The sequence below is a fragment of the Pelophylax lessonae genome (genome assembly GCF_965119305.1).
Source record: "Pelophylax lessonae genome assembly, chromosome: 1".
Lineage (NCBI taxonomy): Eukaryota > Metazoa > Chordata > Amphibia > Anura > Ranidae > Pelophylax > Pelophylax lessonae.
The window spans coordinates 673,312,052-673,338,187 of NC_138768.1; the positions used below are offsets into that span (position 1 = coordinate 673,312,052).

General features: G+C 46.5%; 1 protein-coding gene across 1 annotated transcript in view; it reads left to right on the forward strand.

Moving 5' to 3' along the window:
- TMEM131L (transmembrane 131 like) overlaps positions 1-26,136 on the forward strand; it is a 267,525-nt gene that overhangs the window by 108,097 nt on the left and 133,292 nt on the right. Inside the window, exons 13-15 of the mRNA XM_082263743.1 lie at positions 12,707-12,860; positions 13,328-13,528; positions 21,532-21,601. Of these exons, the coding sequence (XP_082119869.1) occupies positions 12,707-12,860; positions 13,328-13,528; positions 21,532-21,601 (425 nt within the window). The remainder of the gene's footprint in view (positions 1-12,706; positions 12,861-13,327; positions 13,529-21,531; positions 21,602-26,136) is intronic.

The following is a 26,136-nucleotide window of genomic DNA, read 5'->3' on the forward strand; positions in this document are numbered from 1 at the left end:
CATGTTTGTTTGCTTTTAACATTGAATTTTGGAGCGACTGCAATTTTCCAAACGGCAAAGCACATACACTGCTCCTTCCAATTTTCAAAACGTTGATATAGCCCCACCAACGATTAGAAAATCAAACAAACTTTTTGATAATAAACATTTTGACCTTGTTCAAGTGAGCCAGGAGTTAATTTACTGCCTTAATATGTCACTGAATGGCTGGCTAACAAGTTCTGGATCTTTTTAAACAAAGTTTGTGTGCTGCATGTAAACAAGAATATTTACTGGAATTCATAAAGAGCGTTGTAAACACTCTTTTGAATTCTGGCTTGCTTCCTTGCCACAAATGTTTGCGCCAGTCATGTACCTGTTTGAAACCAATGCATAAATTGTTGCTAGAGGGGCACAGTGGAGGGCAGCACTGCGGCTTAAATGTCCATACTGGGGTCCCGTTGATAGCTCTGCTCAGTACACATACTATATGCAGCCCAGTGATAAAGACTTTTCTCTTTCGTTCATTGACGGACACAGCTCCTGTCATTCTTGACCATTGGGTTATGCTTCCCCCTACAGGAGGAGGAAACTAGGCAGAAAAAACTTCTTGCTACATACATGGGCAGTCCCAGGGGGTATACCCCCTCTTCCTGCTATAGTCACTCAGTTTTTTCTGCCTAGTCAGGAATAAGGACCTAGTTCCTTGCTGGGATCTCTGGTCCTGGCAATTTTTTCCTTTTAAATGGAATTTTTTCCTATCTTTGGTATTTTGTTCCTGTGAGAATGTACAGTCAACTGCCGGACTGGGCGACGGAATGGATAATCTAGATCCAGAGGGTCCTCCCAGTCTGGCCAGCGAGCGAGCGCAGGCCTCAGGTCTGCGCTAGGTCGGCCGCAACATAGCCCCACAGGATGGGGGATGGCCTGCGAGTAAAATGTCTTGCGAGGGTGCATACGACCTGGCCTCAGCCTGAATCGCATCGTTCCTCCTGGCCGAAAGCCTCCCCTATTCTGATGGAGCGGTGGTCTGTCAGAATCGGTGCCCACCCTGTTCCTGGTATGGTAAGTAGCTGTCCCCCCTCTAACCCTGGAGGTTTTTGGGGTGGACGTGAACCCCTCCCTGGGACTGTGGGACTCCCGCTTTCCCCTCCTTCCCACGCAGCGCCCCCCCTCTCGTGGCCCTCTGCGGACTTGTTAACCCCCACTCACAAGCCATCCAGAGCAGCAAAGGTGTTTCCGTTCACTGCCTATTTTGACAAAATGGTCACTAAACAGTGAGGACAACCAAAGCGTCCCTGTGGGGTTCCTATGCGCTTTGCTAGGCGTTACCCCCCTATGAGGAATCCCTTCTTAAGAAGTGGACTGTGCCACCGGTGTTGGACCCTCCCGTTTCCAGATTAAACAAGGCAACCATGTTTCTGGTCTTTTTAAGGATACACGTGACCGGAAGGCGGAGGCTGCGGCCTGCATTATGTACACATTAGCAGGTTCGGCAATGAGGCCGGTATTTACCATTGCCCTAGTGTAGCAAACTCTGACAGAGTGGGCTAAGCTTCTGCGCCGTGACCTGGAGGGTGAACAACTCCCTCCTGCCTTTGCTGAGCTGGCAGACCAGCTGGTCCAGGGGTTGCAGTTTATCTGTGATGCCTCCTTGGATGCGGTTCGCGTCTCTGTTTTGGCAGTGATCCTTCGGCATGTCTTTTGGCCTAAATGCTGGTCTACAGACCAGATTTCTAAAAATGCCTTGACTGATCTTTCCTTTCAAGGAGAACGTCTGTTTGGAGCTACCCTGGATGACATCAAAAAAGGTCTCGCAAGGGGGAAGATGACCTTTCTTCCACAGGCTGCTAAGGGTAAGAAACCTCATCGTAGACGTGGACCTTCCTTCTCGGCTCATGAGAAGTTTTTTTTCGTCCCTCAGGGTCGACTGACAAGGGATTGAAGCCTTTTCAGGGCCTCCTTTGGCAGCTCAAAACTAACCTGGTCTGGCAAACCGAGAGCGGGCTTCTCCAGACAGACCCGCAGACAAGTCTCCTTCAGCATGAAGGTGCGCCCTCACCTGTATCTTGGGTGAGGGGACGTCTTCGCTGGTTTCTGGACCCGTGCACTTCCCTGGTGCAAGACAAGTGAAGTGCCCCACAAAGTTATTACAAGATCGAGTTTTGCTCCTTTCCCCCGGCAGGGTTTTTTTCTTCCAACCTGCCCGCAGACCGGTTACAGGGTCTGTTTGGGATGGTACAAGACCTGTTCCTTCATGGGGTGATTGTGCTGGTTTCGACTTCGGAACGTTTTCAGGGTATTTTACTCACACCAGTAACAGTCCCCAGGATGGCACGCAAAGTGCGTCCAGTCCTGGACCTCAAGGCGCTAAACTCCTTTGTGCAGGTACAGAAGTTCAGAATGGAGTCCTTTCGAACAGTGGTGACATCCCTGCGTCAGTGGGATCTTGCCTCTATCGACATCAAGGATGTTTTCATTCACATTCCAATATGTGCCAGTCACCAGCGTTTTCTCCGCTTAACTGTGGGAGAGGAGAACTATCAGTTTGTTGTGTTACAATTTGGTCTTGGGTCTTCACAGAAGTGTTGGCTCCAGTGCTAGCTTTGCTACGCCAACGGTGGATCGCGATACTGGGCTACTTCGATGATCTCCTTCGACTATCTCCTTCTGTGAGCGGAGTCTCCATCTGCTCTGGTGGAGAACCTGGAGATCACAATACGAACTTGCGGGAGTTTGGCTGGATTGTGAATTTTCGGAAGTCTGCCCTGGTTCCATCCACAAAGCTGGACTATTTGGGCCTGACTACAGACTCAGTCATAGCCAGAGTGCCCCTTCTCCTGGACAAACTCTAGAAATTGCAGGCTACAATTCGCCTTCTGCTGTCCAGCAGATGGTCATCCCTCCAGATTGGCATGTGTGTGCTGGGCCTGATGGTATCTACCTTCGAGGCGTTTCCGTTTGCGCAGTTCCATATGAGGTCCCTGCAAAGGGAAATTCTGACAAAATGGGCCAAGACTCTGCAGTCTCTGGACAATCAGATCTGGCTGAGTCGAGGGACAAAGGAGTTCCTGATATGGTGGCTTTGCTCTCCGGCGCTTCGGCTAGGAAAATCCTTCCTCCCAGTGTATTGGACATTGTGGTCAACTGTCTGGCTGGGGAGGCATTCTTGGCAAGCATTCTGCTCAGGGAATCTAGACTATCAATGTCCTTGAACTCCGAGCTATCAGACTGTGTCTGGATCATTTGACGAATCATCTTCTGGGATGCCCTGTGTGCATTGAATCGAACAATGCCATGGCCGTGACTTCTGTCAATCACCAAGGGGGCACAAGAAGTGCCCTGGCGTCTCTGGAAGTAGCCTGGCATTCTAAGGTGGGCAGAACAGTTTGTTCAGCCCTCTCTGCACATTCCCAGGGTGGAAAATTGGTAGGCGGATTACCGCAGTTGGCAGGCATTATACCAAGGGGAGTCGTCCCTTCACCCGGAAGTGTTTCATCAGCTTTCTCTCCAGTGGGGCACCCTGGAGGTGGATTTGTTGGCGTCTTGGTTCAACAGAAAGGTGCAGAGGTTTATGGCTTAGTCAAGGGATCCTCTGGCGGACGCCACAGACGCACTGGTGGCCCTGTGGGGTCAGTATCGTCTGATTTACCTCTTCCCTCCTCAAGCTTCTGGACTTTTTCTATATTTTATGTATTTATTTAATTTATTAGTTTTCATTATTTAAGGTCATATCTATTTCAGCACTAAGCACTTTTATCTGCACGTTAGAAGTATTTGTGCACTTTATGAATTGATGGAGTTTTTTTTACATTTTATATTTATATGCATTTATCGAATCAATTTATCTATTTACATTATTCAAGGATATATTTATTTAGCACCTAGCACATTTAGGTACAGCGCCTCAAAAGTTTCCTTTTTCTTTTGCTGAAGGATGGATGTTTATCTGAGTCGGTGATTCCTGCACTGTTAAAAGCTAGGAAATCTACTTCTAGGAAGATCTACCATCGGACGTGGAAGACGTATATTGTGTGCTGTGAGTCTCTGGTGGTTTATCCTAGCTCCTTCTCGTGGCTCGGATCTTAACCTTTCTTCCACCTGGGGGTTGAACAGAAATTTGCCTGGAGTACCATCAAGGGCCAGGTATCGGTCTTGGCGGTCTTTTTTCCAATGACTTTTGGCCACACACTCCCTGGTGTGTACTTTTCTTCAGGGTATCTGACATTTGGTTCCTCCAGTGCGGGCTCCGTTGACACCTTGAGATCTTGATTTGGTGTTTTCAGCTCTACAGAAGCCTCCCTTGGAGAATCTTCTGGAGATTCCGCTGCTTATACTGTTCCATAAGGTGGCCTTTTTGGTGACTATCACCTTTGAGCGCAGGGTTTAGGAACTGTTTACCTTATCTGGTGATTCACAAGGATAAGGTGGTGCTTTCGCCCCTGTCCGTCTTTCCTTCCTAAGGTGGTCTCTGACTTTCATATGAATGAAGACATTGTGTTGCCTTCCCTGTGTCCCAGGCCTAAACAACCGAAGGAAATTGCCTTTCATGCCTTGGATGTGGTCCAGGCAATTCGGGTGTACCTGACAGCTCCGGAGTCTTTCAGGAAGTCAGACTCTCTATTTGTGCTCACGGATGGACCTTGAAAAGGGTTGTCCGCTTCCTCTGCGACCATTACCAGATGGATAAGACAGACGGTGGTTCAGGCCTATTCCATCAGGGGTCAGGTTCCGTCTTTCTCTGTCAAGGCGCACTCTACTAGGTCCCTTAGTGCCTCCTGGGCCTTCGGTCATCGTCATCAAGCGTCAGTGACGCAGGTTTGCAAAGTGGCCACCTGGTCGTCGGTGCACACTTTCACAAAGTTTTATAAAGTGGATGTGTTTTCATCTGCGGGAGCTTCTTTTGGCCGCAATGTTTTGCAGGCTGCTGTTTAAGAGGACCTGATCCTCTTTGAGGGTGTATTGTTTCCTTCAGGTGGGCTCCTGTTGTTTTGGTTGAGCCCCTGTTGCCTGGTTGGCTAATGTTTAGCCTTCGGTCATCCCAATAGTCAAGAATGACAGGAGCTGTGTCCGTCAATGAACAAAAGAGAAAATGGGATTTTTGACTTACTGTAAAATCCATTTCTCTGATGTTCATTGACGGACACAGCACCCACCCCACTGTGGAGTTATAATTCTCCTGACACTGCTTGTAACAAAACTGAGTGACTGTAGCAGGAAGAGGGAGTATACCCTCTGGGACTGCCCATGGGTGTAGTTTTTTCTGCCTAGTGTCTTACTCCTGTAGGGGGCAGCTTAACCCAATGGTTAAGAATGACAGGAGCTGTGTCCATCAATGAACATCAGAAAAATGGATTTTATGGTAAGTCAAAAATCCCATTTTACCAGCTAATATCTGGGTTTGCAAATGCATATGCGCCATATATTTGTTGATATGCTTTGTGACTATATAGGAATATCAAATAATTAACCTATTAAAAATAACCAAATATTATTGATGCAGCTAAACTTTAACAGGCCCATTACTCACCTTTTTTTAAGCCCTTTTACGGAAAGTGAAGATGTCATCCTTGACTTCTTTCTCCTGGATGGGGGGTAGGATTGCTTCAGTCAAAATGGTATTGTTCACCAAAATCTTTTACTAGTTTTATACTAGGCTTTCCAGCTCCAGAAGTTTCAGGCCCGGCTGCTGAAGTTTATTTGGGGCCCCAGAGGTCATAAGGTGACTCGTATGCTCTGCATGCTGCGAGTATCTGGATGGTTGGGAATCCTGGACCTCAGGAAATATAGGGAAGCACAATTAGCCCAAATGTTTCAACTTAATTCCAAATCTTTCAGGCCCAAATGGATAGTTTTGGAGGCGCAATCCTGTGCTCCCATGCCCATAGATCTCTTGACGTGGACTTGCTTGAAGCAGAAAACGGTCCTTTGTCCTACATTATGCCATTTCCTACACCTATGGCACTCTTCTTGTAAGTCAATTACACTTTAGTCCCCACACATGCCTGTGGCAACAATATTGAATAACCCGGCATTCCTGCCTGGCCCCCAACCTGTGAATTTCAGTGGTGATTGAATAAGGGACTCTTATCGCAGAGGTCATTTTCTTGACCACTGGGGAGTATGCCTCTCTTCCCACTTCACCCGACAACTTGAGATGCCGAACACTGAGCTATTCAGATTGCAGCAAATTCTACACTTCCTCCATTTGTTATAACGGACTTCAACTGACATCAGATTAGACAGCAGGTGTTTTCGAGGTGTGGGCCAAAGGGTCGGCATCTCAATGTTGTGCAAGCAATTTTTAAGCATAACTGGTAAGCTTCCTCACATGGTCGCTAGGGAAAGGGACATGGGTACTGATATACTGAAGGGACTGGTCTTCCACAATACATAAAGGTATTGTAAATGTTACACTCGTCGACGTACTCAATAGTACCTGGTTCCTGAATGCCTATCGAAGATGTACCCTGGTTCCTCCTTACTGTTTCTGGGGGTGTGGGCAGGTGAAATCGATTGCACCACACATGGTGGACGTATTCTATGGTCAAAAGTTTTTGGGTGAGAGTCCATGCCCTAGTTTATTTGGTCACTATATGATAAAAATTAGCCAAAAACCTAAAGTTGCCCTTCTTAATGAATCAATCAAAGGGATTCCTGGACACACTCAAACCTTGATATACTTTGCTTTTGGCGGCTAAAATTGCAATTGCAACTGCTTGTGAAAGAGTCCAGCAGTCAACCTGGCTGTGAAACGGAAATGAACATGGATAAGAGAGAAGAGAAAGCAAAAGCGTTTAGGGGGTTCCAAAAAGACATGGTCGGAAAAAAATCTAAGTCCGGCCAATCTGGACCTGCAGATAAGTCCTCGGCTGCATGAAGGGGCGCCCTCACCCGAGTCTGGGGTGGGGGGACTTCCTTGATTCAGGACAAATGGGTTCATAAACTGATCCGATTAGGATACAAAACTGAATTCCGGTCTCGTCCGTCGGACAGGTTCTTCCCATCCAATCTTCAATTATCCCCAATCCGGTTAAGGGACTTGCGAGGGGCGGTACACGTGAAGTGATTGTGTCGGTTCCCGCTAGGGAACATTTTCAGGGGTTTCATTTGAACCTATTCACCGTGCCCAGAAAAGAAGGCAAGGTGCGTCCCATCCTGGATCTCAAGGCTCTGAACCGCTTCGTATGTGTACAAAGGTTTCGGATGGAGTCCATTCGCACGGTAGTAGCGTCTCTGCATCGGGGAGATTTTTTAGCCTCCATAGATACTAAGGACGCATATCTACACATCCCTATCTACGCTGGATACCAGCAGTTTCTTCGCTTCACGATCGCAGAGAAGCCTTATCAATTTGTGGCGTTACCCTTTGGTCTCGCCTCCGCTCCCAGAGTGTTTACCAAGGTTCTAGCACCGGTATTAGCACTGCGGCGCCGGCAGGGGATTGCGGTACTGGGGCACCTGGATGATCTCCTGTTTAGAGCGAACTCTCTCATTCAGCCTTGTTAGGGGATCTGATCAACCCGGTCAGAACTCTGCAGGAGTTTGGTTGGAACATCAATTTCAAGAAATCCGTGCTGACTCCAGTTCTGAGACTGTATTATCTGGGCTTGACTCTGGATTCAGCCTTGGCAAGGGTTTTTCTTCCCCTGGACAAGCTGCAAAAGTTGCAGGGGGCGATTCAGTTGTTGTTTGACAACAATCTGTCCTCTCTGAGTTTGCATGCGATCCTTGGGTCTGATGGTAACGGCCTTCGAGGTGGTACTGTTTGCTCAGTTCCATACAAGGCCTTTGCAAAGGGAGATTCTTGTAAAATGGAACAAGGATCCAAAATCCTTGGATTCTGTGATTCCGTTGAGCCACAACACAAAATCTGCTCTGTTGTGGTGGATTCCTTCCTTCCGTTGTTTTGGACAGTGGTAACCACGGACACCACCCTGTCGGGCTGAGGCGGGGTGCTGGGGAAGCTCTGTGCCCAGGGTGCCTGGGCAATGGAAGAAAACTTCCAATAAATGTTTTGGGCGGAAATCTTGGTTACAGCCCTTTCTGCTGTACACATTCCAGGTGTGGAAAACTGGCAGTCGGATTACCGGAATCGTCAGGTGTTGGATGCAGGGGAGTGGTCCCTACACCCGGAGGTGTTCCGCCTCCTGTATGTTTGGTGGGGAACTTCTGAGGCAATAAGGTGCAGAGATACGTAGCCAGGTCTCGAGATCCTCTGGCCGACGCCACAGAAGCACTGGCGGCTCCTTGGGGTCAGTATTGGCTGATTTATGCATTTTCCCCATTGAAACTCCTGCCGAGGCTTCTGCACAGGATAGAGGTGAAAAACATTCTGGTGGCTCCAGACTGGCCTCTCCGGTGTTGGTACGCAGACCTGATAAAGCTGGTCGCCGTTGCCTCTTGGAGACTTCCTCTTAGGGAAGATCTGCTTTCTCAAGGTCTGATCTTCCATCCTGCTTTACAGTCGCTGGCTTTAACGCCATGGCTGTTGAAAGTCAGGTGTTGAGAGATGGGGGTCTTTCTGACCCTGTGGTTCCTACACTCTTGAAGGCTAGGAGGTCAACTTCCAGGAAGATCTACAATCATACGTGGAAATCGTACATTTTATGGTGTGAATCGCTGAAGGTGCTCCCTCGCTTGTTTTCTATCGCTAGGGTTTTGGCCTTTTTGCAGAAAGGGGTTGAACAGTGGTTGGCTTTGGGTACTATCAAAGGGCAAGTTTCAGCTTTGGCTATATATTGTCAACACCCATTAGCAACGTATGTCCTAATCTGGACTTTTATCCAGGGAGTGCGCCATATGGCTATTACCTGTTCTTCAAAAGCCTCCTTTTTGAATACATTTGGGAGATTTCGCTGCTTTCTTTGTCTCTGAAGGTGGTCTCCGAAGGTTGCCTTCTTGGTGGCGATCACTTCTACCTGCAGGGTATCTGAATTGGCGGCTTTGTCTTGCTGCTCACCTTATCTGGTGGTACACAGGGATAAGGTGGTACTTCGAGCTAATCGGTCGTTCCTTCCTAAGGGGATTTCTTGATTTTCATCTGAATGAAGACATTATGTTGCCTTCACTTTGCCCTAAACCTCAGAATCCTAACGAGTACACCTTGCTTTTTTGGATATGGTTCGGGCGATCAGGGTTTATTTAGAGACCACTGAGTCCTTTAGAAAATCAGACGCTCTTTTTGTCCTTACTGATGGACCACGTAAGGGATTGGCTGCGTCTGCTGTGACCATTTCCAGATGGATCAGGCAGACGGTGGTACAGGCCTATTCACTGAGGGGTCAGGTTCCTCCTTTCCCAATGAAGGCTCATTCTGCGAGAGCGCTGAATGCCTCTTGGGTTTTTCGCCATCAGGCGTCAATGCTTCAAGTTTGCAAAGCGGCAACTTGGTCATCTGTGCATACATTCACAAAATTCTACACGGTAGATGTGTTGGCATCCGCGGATGCTTCTTTTGGTCGCAAGGTTTTGCAGGCTTCAGTTTTAAAAGAGAACTCAATTTAGTTTCTCTTTGAGGGTTCAATTTTTTCCGGGTGAGCCCCAGTTGTTCCTGGTTGAGCTCCATGTTACCTGGTTGGCTAAGTTTAGCCTTTGTGGGGACTTATGTTTTTTGTTTCTTCATTGTTTCCCACCCCTCATGATTATAATGCTTTGGGACATCCCTATGAGTCATGAAGATGAGGAGCTGCGTCTGTCGAACAAAAGAGAAAACTGGATTTTTGTAAGAACTTACCGTAAAATCCTTTTCTCTGAAGTTCGACAGACGCAGCATCCGTCCCTCTTCTTCTGATGTATGGAGTTTGTCTTCTAAACACTGCTTGGCACTAAACTGATGATTGCAGAGTCTGAGGGGTTATGCCTGCAGGGACAGCCCTCATAGGCGTGGTTACGTTTTTTTTTCCTGCCTAGTGCCTATTCCTAGAAGGAGGTGCATAACCCTATGAGTCATGAAGATAAGGAGCTGCGTCTGTCGAACTTCAGAGAAAAGGATTATACATTTAGTTCTTACAAAAATCACAGTTTTTCTCAGTTTAAACATTTGATAGGTTTTCTATTTTTTATTGTGAATAAAATATGGGTTTGTGAGGATTGCAAATCGTTGCATCTGTTTTTTTTTTTTTTTTTTTTTTGACATTCAAACTTTTTTTGGAATTGGGGTTGTATTAAGGAATTTCTCTTAGGTGATCTCTCCTACAAAATGGCTTTCTTGGTAATTGTCCCATTTGTCAGATGTGTCTTGATCTCTCTCTTTTAAGGAGTCTATGCACATCCTTGACAAGAACAAAATCTTGCACCCAAAATCCTCCTTCCTCCCTAAGGTAGTGTCAGCATTCCACCTTAATGAAGACATTGTGCTACCTTATTTGTGCTCTCCTCACACACACACACACACACACACACACACACACACACACACACCAAGGAAATTGCTCTCCATTGTTTGGATATACTAAGGGCTGTCAGCGTCTATCTGAAAACCACCAACTGTATACAAAAAATACACATCCTGTTTGTTCTGCCAACAGTCTTGAAAAAGACACCTTGCCTCCAAGTCCACTATTGGCCGGTGGCTCTCATTGTTAGAGCCTATACTCTAAAACACGTGTAGCACTGCCCCCTAGAGGACTGCTGAGAATTGCACTTTCTGGACCCCCCTGGGTTACCCGAGTCTGTGGAAACGTATCACTTTAACTGCTTAGCTCAGACAATGAACAGTCCAGGGGATTTGGTTTTTGTGTTTTATTTAAAACTGGGATGGGAGAAGGGATGAGTGGGGATACTCCAACTATGAACTATGCACATATCTGAGGACACCTAGCTGTAGTGCGTGGCAAGGCCGCTGCTTCACCTTGTCTCTGAAGTGAAGATAAAGAATATGATCCTATTATAGTTTCTCTTCAGGGTCCTAATTTGGCACCCCCTTTCTCACTTGCTGTGTGTGCAAGCTCCTGTCCACTAACTCTCCACTGGAGTGGTCCCCTTCCTGGGAAAACCCCTGGCAAGCTTCCCGGTACTCACGGACACTGTTTTTGCCAAGGTAGCTCATCTTCAGCTCCACTTGTCAGCATCCACTGGACCTCCTGGCTCAGCACCACACTTCTGGCTCACCAGGCTGACCGCCTGTGACCACCTTCCATACAGACAAGAGGAGAGACAGCCGTCACCCTCCTACTGGTACCTGGCTTCCCACCTAAAGACCCCCTGTCACATGTGCCCTTGGCTTTTATAACATATCCCAGGATGAACCACTGTTTGTGCCAACCCACTGGGACAGTTACAAAGCCTGTGTGTCACTGGCTGGGTTTCCTCCACTGTCCAACAGGCTCCCCTATTGGGACACTCCCTCAGCCCAGATGAATCACACATGGACACATGCAACAGGTATAACTACTGATCAGGCTCCCTTGATAAGCAGATGGAGCAGACTATGATTTGCCTGCTGCTCCCCTGTTAAGCAGGCAGAACAAACTATTCTCCTTTCTAGCACCTATCTAGGAGGGTGCTACACACATGTCAAATACAAGGTCCGTGGGCTGAATCCGGCCCTCCAGGCCATATCATGTGGCCCGTGCACTTCTCTTGCAGCTGCGGCACCCCCCTCACCTCCACCCCTAACTTGTCGCAGTAGAGAGGACAGAACTCCCTCCACCAGATCCTGCACTTCTCCCTGCAGCCGCAGAGAGGCTCATCTCTCCCCCCCATCTCAGCAGTCTGCAGACAGGAAGACATGACTCCTCTTGCAAATCCTATGCATCTATGTGCAGCCACAGCACTACCTCTCCGGTCTTACCATTCAGCACGTTCCGGCAGCTGACTCCTGCCCTCCTCAGCTCCACCTCTAGACCCTGCACTTTCTGCTTCCCAGCTCCATCCCGGCTTCTTCCCCGCAGCAGCACAAGGTAAGGAGGATGCATTGTGATGTAAGGGAGGATGGGGGGCTCTTGACTTCTGATGGTCGAGGGGCTTGCTCTGGACATCTACTCTTACAGATACAACCGGCCCTTTGAGGGGAACCGTAATGCTGATGTGGCCCATGATGAAATTGAGTTTGATGCCCCTGCTCTAAAAGATTGTTGGGGCTTTCCTGTACATCAGATGGCTGTTTCTCTGCTTTGTTAGGCCTGGTACACAAGGGAATATCGGCCATCCCCGTGTCAGAACACAATAGCTCAGCAGGGAGATCGCTGTACTAACATTGCATTGTTAGTACAGAAACATCCTTGCAAGCTCCTCAGCCCTGCTCGGGTGAACAAGAAAAAAACTCATTGCGTACCAGGTATAAGGCTGCAACTTGGTCTTCAGTTTACACATTCTCCAAGTTTTACCAGGTTGTTATTCAGGTATCTGCAGGAGCAGCTTCGGCCTCAGGGTTCTTTCAGCAGCACTCTGTTAGGTCTTTGGCCCCCTTCTGTTTTGTTGGTGCAGTACTGTTGTTGCACACCCTGCTGAATAATTGCTTGGGGACATCCTAGGGTCTTTGAATATACTGCCTGTGTCCTGTACTGTATGAATATTTTTTTGTTTGTTTTTTTAACATTTAGAAAAAATAATTTGAAGTACTTTAGAGATACCTTTCTGAAAAAAACCTACTCTGATTTTGTGAAAAGTTTTTGTTGCATTTTGAAATGTCTTTTTCCCTGAGTATTTTTTCCCCTCATTTTGGTATTTTCTATGCCTGTTATTGTTTGACATGTTGTCTCATCAGCTGTAATTCTTTCCTCAGGTACCTTAATTTTGATACTTCAAAAATATCATTTTACATGCAGCAACTTCAGGACCCTCTTGGATTATGGTCCATGTGGCTAGAAAGTCATCTTAACTTTCAGATCAGTCTCAGTGATGTGTTTGTGCCAGAGCAAGTCAGGGGAATTTTCAAGGTATTGTGGTTTAATTTTATTTTCTTCCTAAACCAAAACCGCAGCCTTACTCCAGGTCACCAATTTGTTCATTCTTATAATTCTTATAGTTCAGTACTTGGCATAATTAGCCTCAAGTGTTTTTTTTTTTTTTTTCCTGAGAGCCAAACTCCAATGTTGCTTAAGAGGTGTTCCCATTAAACCAAACTGGATTTCAAGGAACAGATATATGGCAACTGCTATTAATGAGGCAGAGGTCACCTACAGTCTGATATCTTCTGTATTGATCACTGCCTGTCTTCACATGTATTACCATGCTTTACTTTCACACTAAATACTAAATTTCCACATACAACTGAATTTCTCACACTTGTAGTACTTTTTAGATTTGTTAGATGTTTTGCATGAAAGAATATAACAAGGGTGATCACCTCATAACACTTCTAGCATCATGGATCATTACCTACTATTTTCTTTTCCAATTACAGATACTTAATTTCACTCACTTGTTTACTATACCTCCTGGCTGCTGGAACATATTTACATGGAAGATCCAAGCCAAAGAATTGCCATTGAATTTGTTGACCAACATTACGATAGTTACCTCATTAGGTGTTACATTTGAGATTCCTGTGCTGATCCACTATGCTGGCCCTGTGAGTATGTTTCCTGTCTTGAACTTCAGAGTTGTGCTTTTTGTTTAGTTAAAAAGAAAAAGGTGCAGGGCTAACGGTATGGAGGGTAAATATAGTTAAATTATCACTAAAGGTGACAACATTTTTTTTTCGTTTTGGACAGAATGGAGAGGAATTGGAACACCTGTCAGTTTTTATTGCTGTCTGCGCCTCCGTTAAGGAAATTTACCCTTTCCATTTGTCCATTATTGAAACTGAAAATAAAAGAAAATCTCGAATTTTGGGTTGTCCCCAGAAAAGTAATACAGGGAAATCTTCTAATGGGGACACAAGTTCTGGTGACCTTAGTTTCCTTTGAATTCCTCACAATTTCTGTTTTGTGTATGGGACAGGACGTGAAAGGAAATCTCTGCAATGAGATACAGATGGCAAAAAAACTAAAAATCTGTCCGTGGTTATTACCCTCCCTTGCTCTATCCAAAAAAACAAAAAAAAAAAAGTTTTGCCTGCAGTTCTACTTCCGCTCACCCCCCCCCCCCTTCGGTGCCACATTTGGCACCTTTCAGGGGGAGGGGGGAATGGGTACCTGTTTTTGCAGGTACCCCTCCCCATTTCCGGGAGCCGTCGCCGCGGCACTGTCCCTCTGAAGTTTGGCCCCCTCCTCCTTCCCCCGCCGCCGAACCAATCTGAATGCGCAGCGCTCTTCGCGCGTGCGCATTAGGGACCCGCCCGTGAAGCCGCAAGGCTTCATTCCCGGGTTCCCTCACCGGCAATGGCGGCGGCAGCACCCGACAGCCGATGGAAACATCGGCTGCGGTGCAGACATCGCTGGACTTCAGGACAGGTAAATGTCCTAATATTAATAGTCAGCAGCTACAGTATGTGTAGCTGCTGACTTTTCATTTTTGGAGGGGGAGGGGGTGAGGCTGAAACACCGCTTTAAGCTTGTGTTCAGGCAAAGTGTGTTGTGGTGCTCACCTTGCTACTTTGTCTGCTTCCAAACTTTCTTTGAATTGTCAGAGAATTTACCAGCAGAGAGTGAATTGGAGAGAATACTAGCATATTCAAACAACTTTGATTGTGAGACAATGTGTTTTCATGTCTTTTATGCAGACACCTAACGTGTTCTTAAAGATAGTGGTGCGCATACAGAATTTAAATAAAAATGAATTTCGATTGGTATTGAAAATAAAACCACTACTTTTGAATAGCTTGCCATCTGACCAAAAGCTGGGCCTTTAGGATCCTTGCATACAGGCAGCTGAGCCCTTTCAACATAAATGCTAGAATCTTTCCTCTGCCAGGGCAGCCCAGGTGCAGTATGCTTCAAAATATAGCATATAACTGTATGTAAAAAAGGAAAATACTGAAAGCTTTCCAATTTTATTTTATTAGAGCTGCACGATTAATCGTTTAAAAATTTGCAATCTTGATTCATTCCCCCCCACGATTTTAAAACAGCTTGTCCTTCATTCTTACAAAGCTGTTCTCTGCTCACTCACAGCTGTCAAAATAAAAAAGAGCCCGGCAAATGTTTATCAATATTGTTACGGCTGCTAGATAACTATAAATACAATGCTTTAGACCGCATTCACACTGCAGCGGCATGACTTCTGCACAACTTCGGGGGCGACCTTTTAGCCCCAGTTCACACTTATGCGAGTGCGGGAAGGCTGCGAATCCGCAGCCTGTTCCCGCATCGCACACGCACCCCCGGCAGTTCACACTGCCATATGCGATACGCTGGGGGTGTCAATGTAATCTTAACGACACCCCTAGTTTGATCGCATATCGCAGTGGGATCGTGCAGTTCGCACAGGATCGGATCGCACAAGTGTGAACCGCTGTACGATCCGATCCTGATGCGGCTTCCAAAAAGGGTCCCTGTGCGTGTTTGCTGCGGGTGCAGTGCGAATTTAGCCATACAAACTGTATGGCTAAACTCGCACCGCACAGCCGATCGCATGTAATGAAGGAGCAGTGCGCTCCGACATTACATGCGAACCCGGCACTCGCACAAGTGTGAACCAGGGCTCAGGCTCGGTTTCCACTAGTGCGACTTGCGGTGCGACTTGACACATGTCAAGTCGCACAGCAAGTCGAAACCCATTGTTTTCAATGGGGCCCGTTTCCACTGCCGCGGCTTCAGTTGCGGCGACTTCAAAAGTAGATCGTGCACTACTTTTGAGCCGGCTTCAGTGCGACTTCCCTCTATATATGAGGGACATGTCTCACTGAAGCCGCAGTTTACTTTCGCTACGAAGTCGTGCTAGAAGGAGCACGACTTCGTAGCCGCACTAGTGGAAACCGAGCCTGAAGTCCCATGCACCGCAACTTCGGCGCGACTTGCACGGACTCCATATAATGAATGTCTATGCAAGTCGCTCCGAGGTAGTACAGGACCCTTTTTCTAAATCGGAGCGACTTGTGTCGCTCCTATTAGAACGGGTCCTGTAGCACTGCATGGACCGCGAGGGACCGCAACTTGTCAGGCTGACAAGTCGCGGTAGTGTGAATGGAGCCTTACTATGTATCTTTTCATTTTTAGATCAAAGGAATGAACTTCCATTTGTAAGTAAGGACAGTTTAACCTCTTAAAGACTAAGGCTTTTTTTGACATTTGTTGCTTACAAGTTAAAATCAGTATTTCTCTTTTGTTCACTGACGGACACAGCGCCATGTCTTCTAGACCAGTGGTCCTCAACTCCAGTCCTAGGTGCCCACTAACAGGCCAGATTTTAAGTATTACCTTGGGGAGATGCAAACTAGAATACTGCAATCACTGAGCAGCAAATGAGATCACCTGTGATGTAATTTAGTTGTCTTGCAAACTTGGCCTGTTAGTGGGCCCCGAGGACCGGAGTTGAGGACCACTGTTCTAGACCATTGGGCTTGTGCTGCTCTCTCTAGAAGTAGGACTAGGCGGAAACCTTTTTGGTTACGCCCCTGAGGCAGTCCTTGAGGGTATACCATCACTTCCTGCTAGAAGACTTCAGTTTTTTTCTGCTTAGTCGTCAGGAGTGAGGACCTGTCTCTCTGCTGGCATCTGCGGTCCTGGCATTTTTTGCTTTTTAAATGTAATTTTTTTACTTTTCTTTTATTTTTTCGGACTGGGCGACGCACTGGATATCCTAGATCGTTATGGTCTTCCCTGTCTGGCCTGCGAGTGCGACCAACTATTAGCTCCTCACTAGGTTTGCCGCAACATAGCCCCACTGGATGGGGGGCTGGCCGGTGAGTAAAATACCTTGTGAGGTCGCATAGTCCTGGTCAGGACTGCAGTCGTGATCAGAGTCGCAGCCCTTTGGTCACAGCACTTCTGGTTCCACAGACAAGCCTTCACCAGCCTGAAGGGGCGCCCTCGTTTGCTTCAGGGGTGGGGGCCTTTGCCTTTTTCCGGATCTGTGGACCTTGCTCATTCAGGACAGATGGGTAAACAAGTTGATTCAGTACAGTTACAAGATCGAGTTTCGGTCCTCCGGCAAGGTTCTTTCCTTCCAACTTGCGCCTGTCTCACGAGCGGCTACAGTGCCTCTAGGGGGCAGTGCAGGACCTGTTGGCACAAGTAGTTATTGTGCCGGTTCCAGAGTCGGAACGTTTTCAAGGATTTTATTCTAATCTGTTTGCAGTTCCCAGGAAGGAAGGCAAGGTTCGTCCGATCTTGGATCTCAAGGTTCTGAACTACTTTCGGCAGGTTCAGAAATTTCGGATGGAGTCCATTCGCATGGTAGTAGCTTTCCTTCATCAAGGGGATCTTCTGCCTTCTATCGATCTCAAGGATGCTTACCTTCATATTCCAATATATGTCGAGCATCAGCGTTTTCTTCGGTTTGCTGTGGGCGAGGAGCACTATCATTTCATGCCATTACCTTTTGGTCTTGCTTCAGCTTTTTGGGGGTTCACAAAGGTTTTGGCCTAAAGTTCTGGCCTTGCTACGACTGAAAGGGTCAGCGGTACTGGGTTACCTGGATGATCTGCTTCTGCGTGCAGAGTCTTTGATTTGGGACTTGGGTTTGATGGGTTCCACCTTCGAGGCGGTTCTGTTTGTGCAGTTCCATACCAGACCTCTGCAAAGGGAGATTCTGACCAAATGGAACAAGGATTGGCTGTCTTTGGACAATTTGAACCTGCGGAGTTGGGGTTCGAGGGAGTCTCTGCTATGGTGGCTCCATTCCCCGGCCCTTCGTCTGGGGAAAATCCTTTCTTCCCCTATATTGGACTGTGATCACCACAGATGCCAGTCTGTCCAGATGGGGAGGTGTCTTGGGAATGTACTCGACCCAAGGGGTTTGGACTCGAGGAGTTCAGGCTGCCGATCAACAACCTAGAAGTTCGGGCAATCAGACTTTGTCTGTCTCAATGGACGGATCTTCTGCAGGGACACCCCGTGCGGATGCTATCGGACAATGCTACGGCCATGGCATATGTCAATCATCAAGGGGGCACAAGGAGTGCCCTGGCGGCCCAGGAAGTGACCGGTATCTTGAGGTGGGCAGAACAATATGTTCCGGCCCTCTCTGCTGTGTACATTCTAGGGGTAGAGAATTGGCAAGCGGACTATCTCAGTCGGCAGACGTTAGATCAGGGAGAGTTGTCTCTTCACCCGGAGGTATTTCATCAACTGTGCCTTCGGTGGGGGACCCGCAATGTTGACCTGCTGGCCTCCCGTATCAACAGGAAGGTGCAGAGGTTCGTGTCAAGATCCCGGGATCCTCTGACCGAAGCTGCAGACACCCTAGTGGCCCCTTAGGGTCAGTATCGTCTGATTTACACCTTTCCTCCAATACAACTTTTGTTGACTGCTATGTAAAATCGAGGTAGAAGGGATTCCAGTCATTCCGATGGCACCAGTCTGGCCTCGCCGGTCTTGGTACTCGGGCCTGGTAAGGTTGCTGGTAGACGTCCCTTGGAAACTTTCTCTCAGGGAAGATCTGTCTCAGGGTCCAATCTTCCATCCTGCTTTACAGTCACTGGCTTTAATGGCTTGGCTATTGAAAGCCAGGTGCTGAAAGACAGAGGGCTGTCAGGGTCAGTGCTTCCTACACTGTTGAAAGCTAGGAAATCTACCTCCCAGGAAGGTTTATCATCGAGTTTGGGAGGCGTACATTACTTGGTGTGAGTGTGGCGTTCTTTTTCTGTGTTTCGCCTGTTGGAGTCTCTACAACTAGGTGTAGACCAGCTTTTGGCTCTGGGCACCATTAAGGGCCAGGTTTCTGCTTTGGCTAAATTTTTCCAAAGACCGTTAGCGGCGCAGTCCTTGGTTCACACTTTTGTGCAGGGATTTCAGCAGCTGGCTCCGCCGGTGAGATCCCTGGTGCCTCCGTGGGACCTCAATTTGCTACTGTCGGTGCTTCAAAAGCCTCACTTTGAAAGTATTTGAGAACTTCCTCTGCTTACTCTGTCATAGAAGGTGACTTTCTTAGTCGCTATTACTTCCGCACGTAGGGTGTCGGAGTTGGCTGTGTTGCCCTGTCGGTCCCCTTCCCTGCTGATTCATAGGGACAAAGTGATGTTGCAACCCTGTAAGGCATTTCTTCCTAAGGTTGTCTTGGGGTTTCATTTGAATGAAGATATTGTGTTGCCGTCCTGTCCCAAGCCGAAACATTCTATGGAAATTGCCTTGCATTCCTTGGTTGTGGTCAGGGTGATTTGGGTGTACCTGGCGGTGACTGAACTTATTCGAAAATCGACATCTTTGTTCTTATGGATGGACCTCGTAAGGGGCAGGCTGCAACTGCTGCGACCATTTCCAAGTGGATCAGGCAGACGGTGGTGCAGGCCTATTCCATCAAGGGTCAGGTTCCTCCTTTCCCTGTTAAAGCGCATTCTACGAGTGCGCTTAGTGCCTCCTGGGCCTTCCGTCATCAGGCATCAGTGGTTCAGGTGTGCAAGGCGGCTATGTGGTCGTCTGTACACACATTCACAAAGTTTCATAAGGCGGATGTACTTGCATCTTTGGATGCTGCTTTTGACTGCAAAGATTTGCAGGCTGCAGAGGCTCCCGCCTCTTGAGGGTGTATTTTTTTCCTGGTGGTGAGCTCCAGTTGTTCCTGGTTGAGCTTCTGTTTTACCTCCGGCTATTTTTAGCCTTGTTTGTAATTGTATCTCTTGCTGTGTTTTTCCCACCCCTCGTGGCACTGCTTTGGGACATCCCAATGGTCTAGAAGACATGGAGCTGTGTCCGTCACTAAACGAAAGAGAAAACTTGATTTTTGTCTAACCGTAAAATCCTTTTCTCTGAGGTTCACTGAAGGACACAGCACCTGCCCCTCTGTTGGGTTGAGTTATGTGTTTTTAACACTGCTTGTTAGAAACTGAAGTCCTATAGCAGGAAGTGATGGTATACCCTCTGTGACTGCCTCAGGGGCGTAACCAAAAAGGTTTCCCCCTAGTCCTACTCCTAGAGAGAGCAGCATAAAGCTCAATGGTCTAGAAGACATTGTGTCCGTCAGTGAACCTCAGCGAAAATGATTTTACTGTAAGACATCGTTTGTTTTTTTGTTTTTTTGTTTTTTTTAGAAAATTCCTTTTTCTTTTTTTTAAGTAGAGACCCTAGAGAATAAAATGGCAATGGTTGGAATCTTTTAGGTCACACTGTGTTTGCGCACAAGTCTTTCAAACTGTTTTTTGGGAACAAAATAAACTTTAATTAAACTAAACAGTAAAGTTAGCCCAATTTTTTTTGTATAATGTAAAATATGTTACGCTGAGAATCCTGAGAATCGTGATCTTTATTCTAAGCAAAAAAAATTGTGATTCTCATTCTACCTAGAATCGCGCAGCTCTAATTTTATATATATATATATATATATATATATATATATATATATATATATATATATATATAGTAATTTCCCATGCACACTTGGCCATTTAGCCCTGGTGCATGAGGCTCTGGCATTTAGCTGCAGGCAGAGGACACAAGTGTCCCATACAGCTCTGCTGCTACCACACAGGGACGATTGGCTGGAATGCTGGTCTTCAGGCATTTGTCTCTGGGCACATACTGGCCCAAACATTAGTTTAGAGGGTGGGTTTTTTTTTTCCCGGTTGTGGCATTAAAACCTAGAGACATGCCAATCATATGCCCAGTAAGGTTAGAAGAAAAAAATCCCACAGCACTCACCTTTATTCTGTGTCCCCCAGTTATTGGTTTCTGGCCACTAAATGGCACTTCTCCATTGGGTTGAAAGATGAACATCATCATTCAACCCACCTCTTGTGAGCCTAGTCTGTTGTGGACATGCTTGAGGGTGCATGGTCAAAGTGGCCTGGATTTAAGGAACTGCTGCACTGAGTGACTGTTATACAGCATTATGTGAGTGCCCTTCGGTTCTGTCGTAAAGACCTTTAGTCTCAAACTTCAAAAGGAATAACTTGCAATGTCACAGCACTGGCAAAGGCTGCTAAATCTAAAGAATGTATACAGTGTTGTCTTCTTTTATTTCTTTTCCAGTTGAGGGGGGCTGGTGGGGGAATTTAATTGTTTTTGTGACAATGTAACCCTAGCCTTTTACTCACTTGTCCTAGAATATTAGTCGTGCTTCTTGCTGGCTTCTCCAAGCGCTTGTCAAAATCTTCCTAGGTGGGCCACCCATGCACTCTGTACTGTCTGTTTATTAATTTGAAGGGCTTGTGCTTTGTTCTGGGGGAGTACAAACTCTTCATGGGAATAAAAGGGAGTGCACAGCTTATGCACAAGCCTGGTCGGGAAGATTTTGAGAAGCAGTTGATGATGCTGACAATGTGTAGAATGGATGATCTACTTCTAACTTTTGAATGTTAGGATAAAAAAAAAATTGGCATACAGTTTTCGGCACTTGCAAGAATTATCTATGCAGTATTATGTTAAAAAAAGAAAAAAAGAAAAAGGTTCTTGATATTCCTGTGCCGTATCCACCAGGGTGCTGTTCACAACAGCACAATGGCTATAGTATTTTTTGTTATGTAGACCAATCCTATATCTCATATTCATTGGTGGTCTTTTTCTATATGTTTCTAGCATTTTGCTTAAGAAAAACTATTTTAATTTTGACATTTCTCAAATTTAATTTCAGTCTGAGAACCAGCAACTTAAGTCACTTGCACAGTGTGGAGTTCATCCCATTATTAGGCGCTTATCCTCTGGTAAATTACTTTATTTCATACTGTCTTAAAATATGTCTCTAAATAATTGCATCAGAAAATATTAGCTTTACCTAGGTTTTACATACAACTGTAATGCACATTGTTGATTTGCTGTATTCAGTACACACATTCAATTTGCAATTGTTTAAACCTTAAAGCGGTAGTATACTCATTTTCGCTACTTTGCACAATATAAATCCTAAGTGTCAGTATGACAGGACTAACCTTTTCTCCTGCCTGTCACTTCAGCCATTCTCTTTCTATTTTGTTCGGTCGGGTCAATGATGTCACCCGCGCATGCTCTGTGTACTCTGATTTTCCGGCAAGCTAATGATGCTGCCGGAATAATGCAGGGTCTATGCCGGGGCTGCGTCATTTCCTCTGCTGGACGTCAGCCCCGTGCTCACGCTAGACTCCGAGGGAGGTGAGCAATTGTGCAGAAGGGCGATAGTGGACAGCCTCCTATTGGCTGTCCAAATGGTTAATGAACCCAAAACGAGGCTTGGTTTCGGCGTCTACTGCACATGCACGGGATTTCCGAACACTAGACACACTGGGCGGAAATACCGCACTGCTCAGCAGACTGAAACCACAGCAAGCACAACCCGACAAAATACCGACAGGAACGAAAGAAATTAGAATTGTAAGGAAAACTTATAATAGATTGTTTACATGATATTTGATTGAAAATTACATGTTACTGGCGTTGATTGGATTTTCAGATATGGAAGTACTGAGTATACTACCGCTTTAACATTAAAGATTTTTAACCCTTCCTGGCGAGTGTATACATATGTGCACCTGTGGAAGTAGGTTTTAATCCATGGGGCTGCATATAGTCTTACATGTGTTCAGGCTAGCAGCAAGCCCCCAGCACAGAGATTGGGATGACAGCATCAGTGACAGTATTGGGTCTTGGACTAGTGATTGGGAGGCATGAGAAACTGGCTACAATCATGTGATCACTGTGGCAGCCAATCACAGGAATCACTGAATGGTAAAGCTGTAAAAACACCTCCCTAGTATCGTTCTCCTCCAGAATATCTGTGAAGAAGACAAGATACTTTGTATCTGTGACAATTTGTAAAGGGGGGTGTGTTGGTGTGTAACAGTATAATATAAAATCATTTCACCTCAGTTCACATTAGCTAGATCAGGCACTAATCATCACTGTCAGTGTTAGGATTTGTAACAGTGACAGTCTCAGCTTTAGGGTTAGTGTTACTATTATTATTGTTGTTGATGTACCTGTCAGTGTTAGTGGCCCAATCGCAGCTAGTGTTCGTGTTCCTGCCACTGGTAATCTCAGCATTAGCGTTCCTGTCACTGCTAGTGTTTGTGTCGTTGTTTCTGTTAATGTTTGCATTCTTGTCCCTAGTTAATATTGGTGTCAAAAAAAGTTGTTACTGGTTTATGGTGTGGGGTTGATTGTTGGTATGTTGGCTCCTGTCAACAGTAGTGTGATTTGTCAGTTTAGGGTGTGTTTGTGTGTGTCAGTGTTTTATAATTAAGCCAAAAGTCTTCTGATTTATTTGTGTATGGTACCTGTACTTAAAGAGGCATATGCCCTCCTGTGCTCGCTCAGTGTATTCCAGTGGGATCTTTCACCCCCCCCCCCCCCTCCACCAAATACCAACATTTATAGCCTCTACAGGCATAAATATCAATGTTGCAGATTTTAGCTATGTGGATTTCTTTAAGGTATTTGTGGGAGACGACCACCTAGAGCTTATCGTCACTTAAACGAATCTTTATGCCACCCAGTTTCTTGAGTAATACTTGACATTTTTTACAGAAAGAACTTGGGTGCCCAGGAAACACCTCACAGAAGTTAAAACTGTATTGGTTGTCTTACTCAACAAGGGCCTAGTCTGAAAGCCTACAATTCAGCACTGTTGGGCCTCTAGCCCAAAACTACTTTGAAATAGTCCTGTGCTTTTTACATTTTAATGGTAACTCCCAGCATTTCCAAAGAGGTGACCCCCAGAAATGACTACCAGTTCAAATTAACAGCCCCTAAATGTTTTGTTTTGTTTTTTATTTTAGCAGTTTTTACCCCCGAAAAATTACTTAGTTGATGAATCCCTAAAGTATTTTAAATGCCGACTGCATTTAGGCATTTCATACCATCCAAACAAGCCCAATATAGCATAAACATTTACAAACTGTATGAAAGCACATATACAATCAGATTTTAAAAAATCTATCAAGGATGGGACAGCATAAATCCATCTCCCAGGGCTAACCAGACAATCTTGAAGTCAATGGGACACGTTGGCAGCTCATTCAACCTCTTCTCCATCAAGGCTACCAACTTTGTGCACAATTAGTACACCTATTCTGGTGCTGCTTTTTAGATCTCCTAATGCTGCATTCATGGGACCATGTGGAAAAACCACATACTGCTCGGTTACCAACCGGAGGAAATCATGCCCATCAAATTCGCAGACAGAAAAAACTTTGTATATGCGAACAACGATCCACCTAGAGGGTACAGTGGCTGTAACAGAACAGGGGTCAGCTACACAGAAAGAAAAAGCCTGTCAAGGTCTTACCTTTCCTTCCTGTTGACAGCCATCTTGGACATGAGCAGACTGCTGTGTCTTATAAACTCTGTTTGTATGATCATTTGCCTGCTGCCTGGGCGTCTCTCAGTGATGATGTTGCACACCTTACTATATATATCCCCTGATACCTTGCAGTCCTTGCCCTTATGTTTGTGCTTCAAGGTGCATCACTGTTAGCAGTCTTCTATTTTCCGTGTTCCTCCGTGCATGACCTGACTTGGCTGACGACATTCCTGGCTCTCGATCCTGCATCGACAGACGACCCCGCATGGGCAGACTATCCTGGCTTGGATGACTACCCGCTTCTGGACTTGACCCCGGCTATTCCTAATTTCACTCCTCACTCTTGCTGTGTGTTTATTGCTTTTGCCCTAATAAACTGCTTTATTTTACTTGCATCTTCGTGTGGTTTGGTTTCCTGGCACCCTGACAGTACACAAGTATCATGAATCCTGATGATGCAGGTGCTCCTACTCTCCCCATGCTGGTTACCAGGCTTAATCAACAAGATCACCTTTTGGGTCACTTCGCTCAGGCGTTGCAGACGTTGCTTGAATGCACAGCACACCTTGCTCCTGGTGCTGCTAGGCTGGTGGTCCCTCCTGCTGCTGCTCCTGTTGTCGCTCCTGGAGTCCTGTTACCAGAGGGATGACTGGTTCAGCCCCCCTCCCGCAGCGCTATGGGAGTGAACTGAGTCAGTGTCGTGACTTCCTAAACCAAGTGGGCATTTATTTTGAGATGGTTCCTCAGGTGTTCCCCTCTGACAGGTTCCCAAGGTGGGCTACCCAATCACGTTGCTCTGTCAAGGCCTTGGCCGGGGCGAATCCCTTATGGTAGAACAATATTCCTGTGATTCTCGATTACCCGAGTTTTGTTGCCTCCTTTCGTAGGATGTTCAATGTGCCTGCTTGCTCTGCCTCTGCTGCTAAGCTGCTCCTGTTCATTCAACAGGGTATATGAGCCGTTGCCGAGTATGCCATCGAATTCGGTACCCTGGTGGCAGAGGTGGGCTGAAATAATGAGGATCTGGTGTCTGTTTTCTCTCATGGGTCTCTCCGATGCATTGAAGATCGAGATTGTGGACAAGGATCTCCCTGACGAGCTCAAGGCTCTCCTATCTTTCCTGATTTTGATCGATACCAGGCTCAGGGAGGGACCATCATTTAAGGAGCGCCTGCGGAGGCCTCCTAAGAGATTGGCTCCTATGTTCTCTTCCCCACCCATTCCTCCCACACCTCCTGAGGATGGTGCGTCTGGCTGTGAACCCATGCAGCTGGGGTTTACTCGCCTTTCAGAGGCTGATCGGGCCTTTAGGAGGAGGGAGGGCCGGTGTCTGTATTGCCGTCTTACTGGGCATTTCCTGAAATCTTGTCCTACCCGTCCGGGAAACACTCGCACCTAAAGTCCTGTCGGGGGCAGATTTTAGGTGGAATTTCCTCGTCCCTGGTTTCCCGTAAAGATAAACCGCTAATCACAGTTGTCCTCTCCTGGGCAGTAGGTTCGGTGGTTACTCAGGTGTTGGTAGACTCTGGTGCTTGCGGTTACTTTTACAGTAAGTTTGCTTCTGCAAATTCCATACCCTTGCTGCCTCGTGTTTCTCCACTAGTCATCGAGGCGATTGATGGCCGACCCCTGCAACCGGGTTAGGTTACCCACGAGACTGTTCCGGTTGACATGGTGATAGAGGCTGTTCACAGGGAGTCAATCTGTTTCAAGAATATATCATCCCCACACTGTTGTTTTGGGTTACCCTTGACTTCAGAAACCCAATCTGACCTTTGATTGGCAGTTGGTCGATATCCTCTCTTGGTCTCCACAGTGTGGCGCTGTTTGTATCCATAGGACTGTTAAGGTACTTTTGTACCTCCTCGGATTCAGTGTTGCCTACTGGATATCATGAGTATCAAGATGTATTTGACAAGGCGCGTGCTGGTACTCTCCCTCCTCATCCGTACCATTTTGCCATCG